Below are 17,234 nucleotides of genomic sequence, written 5' to 3'. Positions count from 1 at the left end.
TTTGTAAAATTAAATAGGATAGTCGAAAGTAAATAATTTATCATTTAAAAAGAAAAAGTAAATTATATGGATTATAAATCTTATTAGAAAGTAAATTTTTTTCTCGTTTTAAAATAAGCTTATGATTTCTGCTATATAAAGCATATATCATTTATATTAATAAAATAAGGCGTTTGAAAAATTTTACGTTGTAGTTAAAAATATTTTTTCTCTTTTTCCTTTTTTTCTCAAGCTAGCGTCAAAACTAAAACGCAAAATAATATCATGGATTCACGAACACAGTGGAGTGCTTTGAATAATTCAGTGTATTTTTTATAACTCAGTATTGCCACACTCGCCACATTGTCAGCTCATATTTGACATATGTTTGTCACTTCGTTCGCACTCGATTCATACAATGTTCAGCTGATTTTATTTACGTTATAGCCTTGGGCTTCTACGATCGAAAATCTTCATCTTCATCTTCAAATTTTAAATTAAACTGATCATTAAGGTAAGATTATTATTAATTTATTTATTCTACGTTTCATATGCTTGTTGATAAAGAACTCTTTTGTTTGCATTTTTATCTCACATAACACATGACTCATATTATGTCATGTTATACCATAAAAGTATGACAAATCATTTGTTATATCGACTAATTAATTAGTTTATGTATGGAATGTGAATGTTTTTATTTTATAAAAAGTATTTTGCAGATTTAATATAAAATGAGCAAAAAATATTCACGATCGCCTACAAACAATTTGATCAACCATCTTAATTCATCGAGATCTACGAATAGCGGTGATAATGATACCGCAGTATTGCTTCCGCAAGAAAATGTTCCGGAAGAAGACGTCGAAGTCAGCAGTCCGACTAGATTTAGAGTATTATATTTTTTATTAAATATTTCCCATATACCATTGACATTTATATTGAATTCTTAATCATTAAATTCATGTAAAAGCTTTGAATAAACTCATAAAATAAGTCTTTTTGTTAGTTGTAACTTTTTAATTGCGAAGTTTTATAGGATCACTTTCTTAATATTAACCCTTCATCGCGAATGACGTTCATAGCCATTATCAACTTTTGAACCTTATATCACAGTTGTTTTTATGGTTGAAAATTTAAAACTTTATCTACCGACATCCATTGAGGTTTGCTCAAAAATATTTGTAGATAAGTTTAAATTAAACATTTTTCATAGAATTATAGGTGTTTCCAATTTTCGCCATTGCGGCGCTGCCAACGATTTATCATATAATTGTTTGGAGCGCGAACGTTTTTTACAATTTACACCGAATGTTTGATGCATATTCTAACTTTAATAAATTGAAAAAAACTTTAGATATACATTTACATGTTCATTATCTTTTATGAAGTGATAGGATAAGTTTATGTATAAAAAACCTAATTCTTATCTCATTAAAAACAGCGCCATAAGGTTAATGTATAACATAATAAAAAATATCGAAGCAATTACCCTACAGCCTGTTGAAAATATATCCAATTTTTTTTTCAATGATTACGTCAGATCCAGATATTTTTGTCAAAGTAGTAAAAGCCAATATACTGTTAAATTATTTTTGTCTTTTGTATGCTTTTTGGGATTTTTTTAGTATCGGTTCTTATTACAGAAATATGTATCAGACAATCCTCCCTTACTTTAAAAATACGCCACATATCCTATTAAAACAATAGCATAGATTATGTTATAACATACTCTAATATAATTTTTTTATTTTTCAGAATTTAATGTCTTTTAATCGCAGAAATACAGCATCATGTAGAAGACGAAACACGGAAAGAATAGAACCTGGTTCACTAAACATTCTATCCACCAAATACGAAAGTCTCGATTACGACACGTGTGAAAATCATTTATTACTCGATGAAGAAAGTACAAGAGGTTACAAGTTCATCGTATGGAAAAACCTTGCAAGATGGTTCATATTTTCAGTGATCGGTGTATTAACAGCTATTGTCGCCTGTATAATAAATATAGCAATAGAAGAACTATCTAATATCAAATATTTTGGTTTAAAGAAATGTTAGTATATCTCTTAAAAACATTACGAATTTCTCTCTTTATATAACGATACCATTTTATTTTCAGACGTTGACAAGTATGTAATGGAAGATAAATTATACATTCCTTTTCTGATGTGGGTTTGCTCCAATATAATACCAGTCTTGATTGGATCTTCTCTAGTAGCTTATCTAGAGGTTTGTTTTAAGCAGAAGTAGGTTCTTATATTCATAAATTAATAATTTTATTTATGTTTTCAGCCAGTGGCGGCTGGCAGTGGTATTCCTCAAGTGAAATGCTATCTCAACGGCGTGAAAATACCGCGGGTGGTTAGAATAAAAACACTCTTGATAAAATCTATCGGAGTGATCACATCAGTCGTTGGCGGTCTTGCCGGTGGAAAGGTTCGTTTTTAAAAATTTAGAATAAAACTAATCATTTTTATGTTTGCTGGTCAATTTATACAGCAAAACCTAAAATTAAAAAAGGCAACAAATTAAATGGTCAGAATTTTGTTAACAGCATATTATATTATTCAGGGTCAGAATAAATATCAAATGGTTATATAATTAAAATAGCATACGGTCAGAATAAAAAAAAATTATGATCATAATTATATTATTCAGGGTCAGAATAAATATTAAATGGTTAGAATAAAAACAGCATACGGTCAGAACAAAAATATAGGAGGTTCGTGTGAATTCCTCTTCTTAATCTTTTTTTCCACATTTTAATTTTTTTGTTTAACGGCAAATGTTTGATGATGCCTAAACGAAATGTGTCATAAAACTTACATTGTATACGTTACACTATTGCCAACTGAAAAATATAATTTATCAAAATAATTCTTACCATTTAATATAAATTCTGATCTTTTAACACGTTGACGCTAGGAGCACGCGGATGTGTGCGTTTCGAATTTTTTACTTGGCGCCGAAGCATGCGCACATATTGGGACTTCGTTATAGGAATACTACGCTGTAGGGGACTGGGAACTATCAACCTTTTTTCCCATTTTTTAAGTATTAAATGACCTTGTATTTAGTTTGTAAACAAGAACACATGCCCTATGTTCTTATTGCAACATGCGCGTGAAGAATGTCCTTGATTTTGCGAGTGCCAGGGGAGTCAAACGCAAAAGTTTTTTGTTATTTTTTGAAATGCGTAAGCCTACAACGAATAAATAATAAAAAAATATATATAAATTATCAAACTTTTTCTGCAGTATGTTTTATTTTAGGATATTAATAAAAACCTATTAATTATATTTAGGAAAACAATAATGTTAGAAATGAAAAAGGTTAAACATCTTAAAACGTGTAATTATGCATTTAATTACTGTCAGTGTCATCTAATATTACGTTCCATCGAGACTTTTTAATTTCTTAATTTCATCATCCCTTTCATTAGTAATAGGATAATTTTCTTTATTGTCTTCTGTCTGCATTTCTTCTCGAATTGTATAATATGGTGCTTGACATTTTTCTAAGTTATTGTTTTTGTAATTCAGCAGATCGCTCTGTGGAACAATCGTATTGAATAAATAATTATATTTACATTTAAATTTTAAAATAAAAAATTAGTCAAGTTTGGAAAGATTACATATTATTTTAAATGCACTGAAATTTAAATGTTGGATATAAAGTGTCTCATATCATATATCTAAATATATGTTATGATTCATTAATCTTTTTTTAGATTTGTAATAGATATGTATTACATAATTAAATAGTTTTATTATTTAAAATAAGAATGGTTGAAACCCTCTAAAGAGTATATATAATACATTAAAAAACGTGTACATTGATTTACTAGATCATAATTTTTTCCATAGCTATACAAAAATAAATATTTTCTTCACACTATATTGTGATAAATATCCCTGGAATGTTATAGCGCGGCGGCGTTTCGCCTGTCACAGAATATGTCTAGCGAAGTCAAGGGACAATCAGTTTCAAAAAGTACGCTATATGGGGAACGCTATAGAAGGAACTGCCGCATTCGCTATAAGAAACTTCGCTGTATGGGGGAACGCTATAGGGGGGTTTACTGTATATACATATATAATAAAAATATAATTCACTACTTCAGTAATGACGATTATATAAAATTAACCCAGCGTTCATGTGTTAATATAAATTCTGACCACAACCGTATTTAAATTCTAACCCAAAAAATACGAGCCTAAAATATAATCTGTAATATAATAATAAATGAATATATGTTATTTAAACATTTAGGAAGGTCCGATGATACATAGTGGTGCTGTTATCGCCGCCGGTATCTCACAAGGCAAAAGTACCAGTTTAAAAAAAGATATGGGAATATTCGACTACTTCAGAGAAGATCATGAGAAGCGCGATTTCGTATCTGGTGGGGCCGCAGCTGGAGTTTCGGCCGCTTTCGGAGCACCAGTTGGTAAGTTCAACCCTATAATTAACAGAACATGCTCTCTTATTAAGAGTATATTTTTAACCGATAGGTGGACTTCTATTTTCATTGGAAGAAGGTGCTAGTTTCTGGAATCAAGCTTTAACATGGCGAATATTCTTCGCTTCCGTGGTATCCACATTTACTTTAAATTTAATTCTATCAACGTATCAAGGCCATCCTGGTGACATGAGCAATCCAGGTAATATATATTTATTCATCATAGTTGATATTGGATTATTTTATTAACCTATTTATTTATATTTAGGTTTATTGAATTTGGGTAAAATGGAATCGTTTCCTTATGAAATTTATGAATTACCGTTGTTTGTCTTGCTCGGTGCTTTCGGTGGTATGATGGGAGCTTTATGGAATCATATTAATTATAAATTATCAGTGATGAGAAAGAGATATATACAAAAAAGATGGATGAGAGTCGTCGAGGCTTGCTTAGTTGCAGCGGCAAGTGCCACCGTTGGATTCTTGATGATGTTTTTGATCAACGACTGTCGACCTCTAGGTCAAGATCCCACAAAATATCCATTGCAGGTTATTGACGCAAAATTTATCTTATGTTATATATGTAATTATTTTTCATAATATTTTTATTATTCTACAGCTTTACTGTGGCGACGGAGAATATAACGCAGTCGCCGCCATCTGGTTCCAAACTCCCGAAGCTTCGGTCAGATCGCTGTTGCACGACCCGCCTGGATCACACACTATAACATCGCTTCTCGTATTTGTCGTGACATATTTCTTGTTATCCTGCTGGACTTTCGGTCTTGCCGTATCCAGTGGACTTTTCATACCGAGTTTATTGACCGGTGCAGCCTGGGGCAGATTGTTCGCAGTCACTCTACAATATCTAATACCATCGTTGGAAACCGTTCATCCTGGAAAGTATGCGTTGATCGGAGCCGCTGCACAGTTGGGCGGTGTCGTTAGAATGACTATCTCATTGACCGCTATAATATTGGAAACCACTGGCGATATGTCTAATTCTTTTCCTATCATCGTTACCGTAATGGCTGCTAAATTCACTGGTGATTTCTTCAATGAGGTACATATTTTTTAACATGAATGATGCAGTTAGTCTTTTATATATAATATATTAATAAAAATATGTTTTAGGGTATCTATGATATACATATCCAATTAGACAGAGTTCCAATACTTCCGTGGGAGCCTCCGCCGCTAGCTCACAACATATATGCATCCGAAGTCATGAGCCATCCAATTGTATCGTTTAAAACTGTCGAAAACGTTGGAGTCATTGTAGAAGTATTAAAATCGGTCACTTATAATGGATTTCCAGTCGTCGATCCACCGCTTACAGATGATGTATGTTTAACTTTAATATATTTTAGATATATATCTGCGAATATTTGTATGTGTAGTTTTAAATGAGGAAGAAATAGATAAAAAAATAATGATCATTCGATACCTTCGATTTCAAAAATAAAGTCTCCAAAATATAATTAACCACTTGAAAACTTCTGGCACGGAACCAGCCTTTTCTATGCAGTCGTTGTAAAATATTTAAAAAAATTCGTAGAAATTTATTTTTTAACAAAAAAGGCTAATTTTCTCTGATTTTTGAGATGAGAATACACAAAAAACAAATTTCCTAGTATGACCATGAAGGGGTTAATTATTTTTAAGTCATTTCTCAAATCGACAAACTTATTATTATTATGCCAGTTCTTAATTGGCGACAATTAAAACTTTACTCTGTCTAAAATCCTTTGATATCTCTGGAGTCCGGCGGAGGAAAGAGGTTTCTCGGAACCAAAACCTCTCAAAAAACATATGACTCGCAAAAATTTATATCTGAAAATCATTTTTTTTATTTCGTTCCAAGAAATGGTGTTATCTCCTTTGGTGTGGCAAAAGGTTGCCACATATTTTAGAACTGAATTAAAAATGTATGAATTACATATTTCGATTTAAATTTATGAATTGCATATTCCAAATTCTGTCACTCGCAAGCAGTCTTGGTATAAAATAAATTTTGATCTACTATTATATATACTATTTTAGTTAACTGAAACCTCCTGATTTATGATACAATGTAAACTCAGAACTATATTTGCTTTAAACAGATTGCAAATATCGATTCTTTTTGTTTCTTTTAGTGAAGTTAAACTGACAAATTCTTTCTTGACATTACTAAAAAAATTTAAATTTCTGAACGAGCTGATCCAATTAATTAATTTATGTATAAGTATCACATTCTTGTCATACGATTGTCTCACAAAGAAGAGTACAGTTAACATGTTTTTAACTTGCTTGTTTTCGAGCAGTGCAAAAGCGTATTGAATACAATATCTCAATTTTGACAGAAATGTGATTTTTTTAGAATGAAATTGCCACATATCAGAGGTTCCGCGGTCTCATCTTGCGATCACAACTGATAGTGCTGTTGCAGCAGAAGTTATTCAAAGAAACCATTCCTAGGTGGGAGAACTGCGAGATCAACTTTGATATGTTCAGACAAGAGTATCCGAGGTTCCCGACTATAAATCAGGTACATTTTAAATTGTATATAAAGCAAAATGCTGATATTTTTATCAATATTTGAGCTAATTTTTATGACATTATAGGTTTTTGTAACTGATCAAGAGAAAACATATTCTATCGATTTACAACCGTTCATGAACCCGTCACCTTATACATTATTATGCAACGCTTCTCTGCCGAGAATGTTTAGGTTGTTTAGAGCATTAGGCTTGCGGCATCTTCCAATCGTTAACGATACGAATGAGGTACGTATTAAATTATAAAACACCATTTATCAGCTACCATTTAAATCAATAAATCATTTTTTTAGGTTGTTGGTATGGTGACAAGAAAAGATTTGGCTCGTTATCGCGTGTGGAAACACAAGGGTCGAATGGGGCTGGATGAACTGCTTATATCTAGCGAATAATTTAATATTCGATTATACTCGTGTACATATTAATCGTGATTATCTTTAAAGATCAACATTTAGCAGATTATATAATAATTTAAGAAAACTTTTACTACTGAATATGTTTAATTCCTAATCGAGCATTAAATATGTTATAGTTTATGTTTTTTACTACATTGTGTACATAATTCTGGAGTTTTAAACTTCTCGCGTGACAATACAAGGTGTATTATGTATCGAAGATATTTCGTTGTTATTTATTCGCTTGTTACCTGAGATGCCATTATGTAATTATCCAAACTTTTAGGAAGGTAAAGACTGTGATATAACAAATTAAGATAAACAACCAATGGAAAGTATTCGTTACAGAGGCGATAAAATATTAAGAAAATTTTTGTGTAAAATTTAGATAATTTATGTTCCTTTATCGATGAGGGTATATATATGTATGTATGTAATTTTACTCATCTTTTTTAAATCAATATATTTATTAAACTTGTTATTTTTTATAACAATAATTGATAAGTCGAAATGTAAGTAACATTGTTGACTTATGAAATTTTATCGTACAAGTTTATACAATTTGTATTTTTTTAATGTATGCAATTATCCAGAGTTTTGAAGAATATATTAAATAAACTATTAAAGATACTGTTTTTTATTTATACGTAATTCATCAAATGCGTGTTTCAATATAATTTACTTAAATGTGATTATTTTAAGCGGCCATCTAAGCATACGAGTTATCAAGTGGTAGGAGTATGGGAGATTGTGGGCTACGTGTTGAGTTTGCCTCTACTACTAATAATAATATAGAAAGTGTGCCATATATTTTTTAATTAGATAAATAATTTAGTAGCATTTTGATATAAGAAATTTTAGTTATTAGTACTATCAATAATTGTGTTACGATTTTATGATAAAGTAAAAAATCATTTGTTGATACGGAGTATTTACTTTTTTAATATAATGAAATTTTATTTACAGAGGTAAGAGATTAGATATTTACGTATTGATAGAACTTAAAAAATTCAAGACAGAAGTAAACCTATACTCTATTTGCGTTAGAGCTATCCATTTCATTATTTTTCATAATTTTTCATAATTGAGATTGCTAAGTTTCGGTTTACACCCCTACTATTAGCTCTAAAGCACATGATACGGATATACGTTCGATATACTTATCATTACTCCTGTTAATATTTTGAACAAATTTATAGAAAATAAAATCATTACTATATTTATCAATCAATCAGAGTAATGATAAGTATATTGAACGTATATCCGTATTGTGTGCTTTAGAGCTAATAGATGCGTAAACCAAAACATGCCATCTCTTTCTCAATTATGAATAATGATGAAATGGATAGTTCTCGAACTGACTATGTAAACGCAAATAGAATATAGTTCTTTACAATTATTTTATTGTTAGTTTATACTTAAAAGTTAAAAGACAATACCTACTAGCTGTTGATCCCTCACTGTCGTGAATTACCGCAGCTAGTGAGCGTGCGGGTATTGGACGTTAAACTCTAGATCAGGAGTGGCCAACCCGCAGGCCACATGCGGCCCGCCTTTAACATTTTTCCGGCCCGCGAGAAAACAAAAAAAACATGATTTTTGCTTTATCCTTGAATTGTTTCCAACACGGCTTCGTTAAAAATCACATTAAATTCCTCGATATTTCGGTACAAAAGTCCATAATCATAAAGTAATCTTTATTTACAGAAGTAATGAGAACAAATATATCAATTATTTTTCATGTCAATCTTTTCCATGCTAATATTTAAATTGCCTTCAGTGTTCGAGAAACTAATAGTCTATCAGAATGAGTATAACTGAACAAATAAAAAAAGTGGAGATTTGCTTTACATAACTATAAAAATCAGATTGTTTTAAGTGCAGCGAATTTGATGGTTGCGAAACGTCCATTAGCTGTTCAAAACCAAACTAATTATAGTTTTAGAACTTTCATTAGATCAAGACCAAAATACAAACAACGCCGACTCTTCTCTCACTACAGACAGACGTCGCATCTCGCATATTGCTCCATAGTTAGTCTGCACTTGGATATTACACTATAATTAAAAATATGATAGCTATCCTTACCGATTTTACTTCAGAGTTTTGATATGATAGTACTAGTCAAAGAATATTCAAAGCGAATTTTAGTCAATAGTAGGGGGCAAAAATAATTATCACTTCTCAGAAGTAAAAAATTCTTGTCAAAAGCAAGAAAATCGTGTCGAATCCTATGCAGTGGGACGACGGCACGATTATATTGCTTTTGACGTGTATTTTTGACTTCTGAGAATAAATAATTGTTTTTTGCGCTCTCCTATCGGTCAAAATTCAGTTTAGTCGTTCGATTTTTATTTATTGTAAGTAGTAATATTTTTATAAAAGTCTATGTACTATGAGGTTATCTTAGCTTTAATGAATCCTTCTCTTGCTTCTGTGATAGTCTTCACAGATCTGTCAACTGCTTGCGTATGACAGGTCAAACGCAGAAGAGGCAGTTCATCTTCACCACAATTTGTTATGAACGACTGAAAGTCTTCGTTAGACACTTGTTGAATTATTGTCAGGCGGTACTTTACCACTGCGGCGAAATTCTTCTAGATCTTTCTTCGATATCTTAGGGTGAGATTTAAGGATCTTTTTGTACTTCAAATGATAGGATTTTAACAAATGTGTAACTCGTATATATGTGACTGTAGGAATTGAAGCTCTTCTCCATATGTCTTCTATTTGGTTTGTTATAATGTCAACTATTTTCTGGTGTTTTTTCGTGCTTGTTAAGCCAGTCTTTTCCACTCGTAAAACTTCATCCCTTCTTCGCAAGTTAGCAACGCATTGTTTTTAATATAGTGAATTTCACTAAGCACATGACATTTTAAAGATTTCCGGGTTGGTTTCATTGCCATAACTGACGCAAACACAGCCACCTCTTAAGTAGCCGGATAAATACTGAATCGTTGCACGCAAGCGCATTTCTGTGGCTTCCCCCACTCATATATAATCTGTATTTTAATATATTTCGTCCACGAAATTATTAAAATACAGATAATGTCTCAACTTACAGCAACATTAATACCAGCCATAAAATAGGATAAAACATTTTTTTTAGAAACTTTGAAGCCAATCCGGAGACAGGAGTTAATTTTCAATTAAAATACTATTTTACACATAATAATAATAATATTAGACTTCATTTAGTACCATTTTGTCGTTATTAGAATGGCCCTATGCAAAAAAAATCGGTCCAACCTATTATACACGCGAGTGAACGGTAGACGAGGCACTACCGGCCGATATATTTCCGTCGAGGTCCACCTTAAGAAGTTCACCAGAGGTACGTATATTCATTTGTATTATACAATAAGTTCTCGACTTACGCGGTTAATTCGTTCCAGAAAAATTCGCGTAAGTCGAAAATCGCGTAAGTAGAGGAATACTCATCCGATATGTATTAAATATTAATACATTCCCCCAATCATCCGAACGATACTTAAAAGAACTAAATGCCGTCTTCTTGTATGTATACATTAGGTTAAAATGAAAATAAAAGCATTATAAAAATTTATTCTATGTGTAAAATGTCTACATACATTATAATCTTAACTTTTTTTACAAAATAAAATGAGAAACATAAAAATAATATTTATACATACATATTCATTAAAATATCATGTCATAATGTCTATACTATTCTATTTCAATATCTTTAGGTGCTGGATTTCTTTTATCTAATAAGAAACCGTACTTATCCAGTGAAGGTACACTAGATCTTTTTTTCTCATAATAGATATTTTTATAACAGGAAATAGCGTCCTGAACTGCTTTATTGGCTTTCTCAAACCGATCAATGTCGGGATCTTGTGCTTTTAAACCAGCCATTCCTTGGTCTATCAAATTGAGGCATTCTTTCATTTTTTGTACTCAAATTCTTTTGTTTCTTTGACTTCCTCCTCCGAATCATCGCCGTTGTTTCTATATTCTTCAAGTTCTATTAAATCTTCATTGTTTAATTCCACTCTATGACTTTCTAACAATTCAATGAAATCATTTTCATTTAGATTTAAATTTAATTGGTTTGTCATTTCAACAAGATCATTAATTATGTTATCTTCCTGCATGGGGTCTTCAACAACTTCAAAAAATTGAGGAGTAAGCTTCTTCCAAACGTTTTTCATGGTAGACTTTGCAATTTCATTCCAGGCAACGCCAATATTTTTAACAGCTTCATAAATATTGTGTTTTTTCAAAAACTGTGTGAGTGATATACTGTTTTGCCCTTCAGTTACCTTTATGGCATTTCTAAAAGTTGTCTTTAAGTAATATTTTTTAAAGCTTTGTTTTAGACCTTGATCCATAGGTTGTATTATAGAGGTCGTATTTGGGGGCAAAAATGCTATTTTTATATGTTCGTGATCACACGGTGGATGTCCCGGTGCATTATCGACCAGGAACAAAAATTTACGCGCAAATCTATATCAACATCAATATTATAACAAATTTTAAATTTTCGAAATTTTTAACCGCGTAACTACGAATCCGCGTAAGTAGATACCGCGTAACTCGAGAACCTACTGTACAATATTTTATGAAGAGGATACAAATATTTATTTTATGAATTAAGAAAAATGTAATTCGTCATTCGACATTAACATATGTGAGTGTGTCTGTGATATGAAACATTAAGGCGAATATAAATATAAACACAAGTTGATATTTTTAATCATATTTATTGCCAAAGTTGACTATTTATTTGACAAAATAATTATAAACATATGATCGCTTGTTATCAGTCACTTTGTTTGGTCATAACCGATGATTTGTAGGCCATGGTAAAAATCACACAACAGACGAGTCGAAGATTGTTATTACGCAAAATGGCGATCGGTCATCCATCTTAACCTGCGGAAAATAAATAAAACGCCGCAAATGCATCGATACGAACGCTACTGCGCATGCGCGGGCGGTGTCGTTTGATTTGGAATGTTTATAAATAAGACGGTCGGTCTGCGATCAGTTGTTGACAAAGAGGCCCCATCCGAGGCCGGCCCATAGGTTGAAAAAGAGCATGACGGGCAGGGCGACGAGCGCCACCAGTAAATAGTAGAGTGCGACCACCATGCGCGACGCCGAACCGTCATACGGCTATGACTCACGCGAGACGGTCGCAACTCTATTTTTAGCGGCCATTCACCAACCGTCGAGCACTCGCGTTACTATTTCGGGCAAAATGTAACGATCGCGTCGCGCCATCTAAAATTAAAATTGAAACTACAATCCATAATGAATGTATATAATGTCGATCGTGAGTTATTACGCTTGAAGAGAATGCGAGTCCCCCTGAACTTTTTATATTAAAAAAGTTTTAGATATATTTTCAGAGTTAGCACTTTAGCTCCTCCCCAATATATACAATAAAATTAAATATTTATTTTATTTATAAAATGTTGTCCAAACTCCCTATTCCTTACAAATTCATCATTAATAATATTGATTTTTTATTATATTTTTTTTCTTGGTAGTTCCTATTTGTACATGCCATCAACTTAGCGTTTTAAACGATCAAGATTTTCTTTTACTTCAATAAAAACAAATACGGTTCTTCAGATGGTTAAATCTGTTTTACTGAGATTTTGTGTGAAATTCCATAAAGGCCGCTTCTTAAATGTTGGCCTTCTTATTTTTTAGCACAATATCTGTCATTGGATGGTGGCAATTATTCTGGCTATATTTATCTTATTTACTTCTGTCCTAAATAAAGGGGTAGCGCTCTTTCCAAATCACTACCGGGAGGCTCTTCTTCTTTCAGGTCCTCTTTTTATTTTTATCTTACCTTGAATGATTAAGAGCTGGTATTTTCGGCATGGCGAATTATGTAACTGAAATAATAGTATTTTATATGTATTATCTGTATATTTTTTATCCACGCCACAACGCCACACGTTTTCCTTTGTCCACACACCTGATACGATGCATTCGCTTACAATTTACTTTTTAAAGGCTTCTAGACGCTTCGCCTTCTCTGTATAGACAGCTAATATATAATGAGCTCAAATAGTGATCGTAAAGAACTTTATACATACTGGTGAACATGGTCCTGACTTTTTCGGTATTTCGCTTTATCTTTAGTATGTAACTAAGATTATATTCTAATTACTATATTGTATTAGCTATCAGAACTCCGCCTACACGGTATGTTCATAAAAATCGTTTTTCAGTGTTTAATTTTAGACAATATATTTACAAACTTTTGTTATTTTATTAAAAAGCGTTGCAACTTATCTCACCTATCTGTTATCATTACTGTATCAACAACGTAACGCATATTATTGAGTGAGACTCAGTTTATTTTTATCCATTTAACAAAATCTCACTCCTACTTGTTTTTCGAATTTTTTTAATGATTCGTCGCAGTTACAAATATATATTTCCTAATAATTATGCTTATTAAAAACTATTTTATTTTTAAATTTTTTAAAGAAAATGAAGTTAAGAAGGACATTCGAAAATTCCAGAAGATATACATATATTTAGTAATATACTTTTAGATCGACTTATACATTTAAAACACCCTTTATAACCATTATCGAAGATCATGTTTCTTGATTTCAACGACTTTTTTTTAGAATGTTGCAAAATAATAAAGTCAAATGCCTTTTAAAATGACATTTTTCAGTAATTTTAATAAGTTTATCATTTATAAGGTCGAAATAGCGTAATGCGTAACGTCTCAGACTAATAACGAACTTACTCAGTTTGTACAGATTTATCTCGTTGTAACGCATTGGGCTTACGTCTCAGCTTGTCATAAACGTTAGTTTTCTTTTAAAAATTCTTACCACTTATATCGTGATTGTCATAGACACAAGCCAGTTGGCAGTGAACTTCAGCAACAGTTTCTTAACGCACCTCATACTCAATGCGGGTATTTTAAACACACTGCAAGTACAACGCTGCTGCGACCGAAGCCTGGTAAGCTCTGACTTTACACATTTTAATGGTAATTTAAAAGACCACCGTCAGTTACTGAATATATCAACCCTTCTGGAGCTCCACAGAATTCTAGCTTGGGACCACTAATAATCGTTTTATAGACACGAATGTTATAAATTAAATTGTGTTCTGATGACTTATATTTTCTAAAATTGTCTGAACAATTTTCGTTCGTTGTTTTTTCTGACCGATCTGGATTCATTGTAAAGATGAGCTGCTGAAATCTGTTTTTCAATCGGTTTTCCAAATCCTTATTGTTGCTTAATCGTCTTATAATTTAGGTGAAAATAAATTTGTTAGAAAGATTCTTTCTAAAAACTTTAAAATAATTTGCGAGAGTAAATAGAAATTCTTTTTACATTTAATTAATATTCGTACTAAGTCTTCTAAAATGCTCAGCTTTATTATAAGAAACGCCTTTCACTTCGATAATCCATCAATGATTCGCGTCCTTTATATCACTTTGATCCGTAGCAATATTGAAACAGGATCCTTAATTTGAAACCCATGCGAGGATAAATATTTTCTCAATTGAGAAAATCTAAAAAGTATTTCTTAAATAATAATATATAACACAGTTCGGTTATTATCCTTTCCTCTATTCCAGCTTATTTTTAATAAATATAAGTTAATTAGTAGTGGTGTCGACAATCCGTGAGTGCTCGGCAGTTTTAGCTGCAGTCTATATGCATTATATAAATATTTTTTATTATTTGTTGAGACATATTACGTTTGACATTTTATTATTATAAATAAAATTACTTTTGAAATGAAAAGAGCAAATTTTTCGAATACCTAATATTATATTTGGCTACCGAAATGTTTGTTAAAGAAAAATTTCATAGTTGAACAGCTGTGCCCTGGAGATTCGTAATTGCGGCTAGGATGTTGCTTCGATCTATCCGGGACCATATCTGTTACAAATGCCGTTATGGCCAAGAGATGTTTGTCCAAAGCCACGCGGGAAACTTCCGCCTGGTCGTTTATATACTGCTGGCTTCTGTACTGCGTGGATGCGGAAGCGAGTCTTTGCTAAGTAGCTGTCGATTGTAATCGACAGCTACTTAGCAACGTACCGCAGCAAGAACAGCTACCATACTCAGTTGCTAATTATTTCTAGCAGTTTAAGGAGCAATGAACGTATCGATAATAATATATATATGTTATATAATAATATTTGATGAAGTTTTGTATACAAATAATATTTTTTCTTACCTTCAGATAATCTTTATGAAGTATTTTTAAATAGCTTCACACGTTTTAGATATGATGACGCCGAGGGCATGTGGTGATATTACAGTCGTAAACTTAAGATCTTCGTAGCCTCTCGTGAGATGGAATAGCCACTCGCATGAGAGTATGTTGTCTTTTAATGAGTGGTGCAGCTAGTGCAAGCAGGTTTAAATAAGTTGCTTTGTCCATCTGCAAATAACTGTGCCAATATCTAGGCTTCAATTCTGAAAGCAAGTTTATGTGGGAAAACTATCTGTTATGGAGCCACTTTTTGGACCATATTTTTCTGACAAGCATTTTTTTGTGATTTTTATTAAGAATGCACTGTCTTACCAATACAAAACCGACAATACCCAAACTATTGCCCGTCGCATCCATTGCTTCCATTGCGGATGAGTAATTCAGGCATTCCCGAAGGCCAGGCTGCATAGCTTTTCCTCAGAAGATTTCCGAATCGTGTATGGGGGCCTTAATGTTACGTAGAAGTAAAATATAAGAATTAAAAGCAATTGTAAAGTATTGTGAAGTCGCACGAATAATAATAATAAAAACTCCGACTTTTCATCAAGAGGAGAAGTTAATCATTATTTGAATAATTAAACAGTTCGTGTGCATTTTTTATAATAATAGGTGCGTGCGTGTATAGATTGCATGTTTAAGTTAACGTAAATGTATCAGAGGCGTAGCTAGGGGAAGGCAGGGGGAGCAGATGTCACTGGGCGCCAACACCAGGTTTGATATTTTTAATTTTGCTCCTTAGCTAGCAGTGATAAGTCAAAGTTATCCGTAATTTTATACTTTTTGCTGTCTCGTATTCCGAGACCTTATCATTGCCTTCCTAGATTATGATGTTTACAATATTTAAAAAGTTACAGAACTTAACTATACTATTCTATGATTATATTTTTTAATTCATTACAATTTATAATAATATTTAATCTATGCGTATGTATTTATAAAATGAGAAATAAACAGTAATTGTGTGTGTGTGTGTGGGGGGGGGGGAAGGTTTGTCCCCGGGCGCAAAATATATTAGTAACGCTTCTTGTATGTATGTCGTGACGCATTGGGGAAACCTGTTCGGTCATATGTGTCAGATTTGTAGTGATTAATTAAATTAATAAGTACAATCGCACAACTTAATTTTGTTAATATTAAAAAATATTATTAAAATACTTATTAAAATTATATAATGAAATATATACAAGTAAATTCATTATTTTAGTCAATAACATAAAATATGTAATATTAGGTTGTATCATAGGAAATTGACGAATTTGTAGGTGAAATTAAACATGTGTTATTTTCAACATTAGCATACTTATTTAATAAAAATAAGTTTCACTCATTCTAAGATCTTATTCTATCGAGAAACTAAGCCAAGTTAATATTTAAATATTTTATAAAAATCTTGATTTTTTACTCTAATGTATTTGAAACCCTAAGCCCTTTAATCATCAGTGATTAATTAGTGAGTCACCTGTTATTTCTATACACGCGTCAGTATATTTTTCGGATAAAAACATAAAATACTCGATTTACTGATAAATGAAGCTAGTACAGTAATCTTTACTAAAAAAATATATTTGTAAATAATTATTTAATTTGTTTTAAAAAAATAATTAACAA

The 17,234-nt window shown here is 31.8% G+C and overlaps 1 protein-coding gene across 2 annotated transcripts; it reads left to right on the top strand.

Annotated features, from left to right (window-relative positions):
- The first annotated feature begins 332 nt into the window (after positions 1-332).
- On the top strand, positions 333-8,008 carry ClC-b (chloride channel protein 7). Of its 2 annotated transcripts, none has more exons than XM_088201090.1 (13): positions 333-493; positions 702-872; positions 1,738-2,038; positions 2,105-2,214; positions 2,278-2,421; positions 4,258-4,435; positions 4,500-4,649; positions 4,716-4,996; positions 5,067-5,510; positions 5,582-5,791; positions 6,810-6,977; positions 7,054-7,215; positions 7,281-8,008. In XM_088201090.1, exons 2-13 carry the CDS (start codon positions 714-716, stop codon positions 7,377-7,379), a joined length of 2,406 nt encoding a protein of 801 aa, XP_088057216.1. In that variant the 5' UTR covers positions 333-493; positions 702-713; the 3' UTR covers positions 7,380-8,008. The 2 variants fall into 2 exon arrangements, with proteins under 2 accessions (XP_088057216.1, XP_088057217.1); XM_088201091.1 differs by having other exon boundaries at positions 692-872.
- Positions 8,009-17,234: the final 9,226 nt, after the last annotated feature.

The sequence above is a fragment of the Plectrocnemia conspersa genome, unplaced genomic scaffold (genome assembly GCF_051122295.1).
Source record: "Plectrocnemia conspersa isolate PC_06_02 unplaced genomic scaffold, ASM5112229v1 ptg000013l, whole genome shotgun sequence".
Lineage (NCBI taxonomy): Eukaryota > Metazoa > Arthropoda > Insecta > Trichoptera > Polycentropodidae > Plectrocnemia > Plectrocnemia conspersa.
This window is presented reverse-complemented; position numbering and strand designations above follow the sequence as displayed.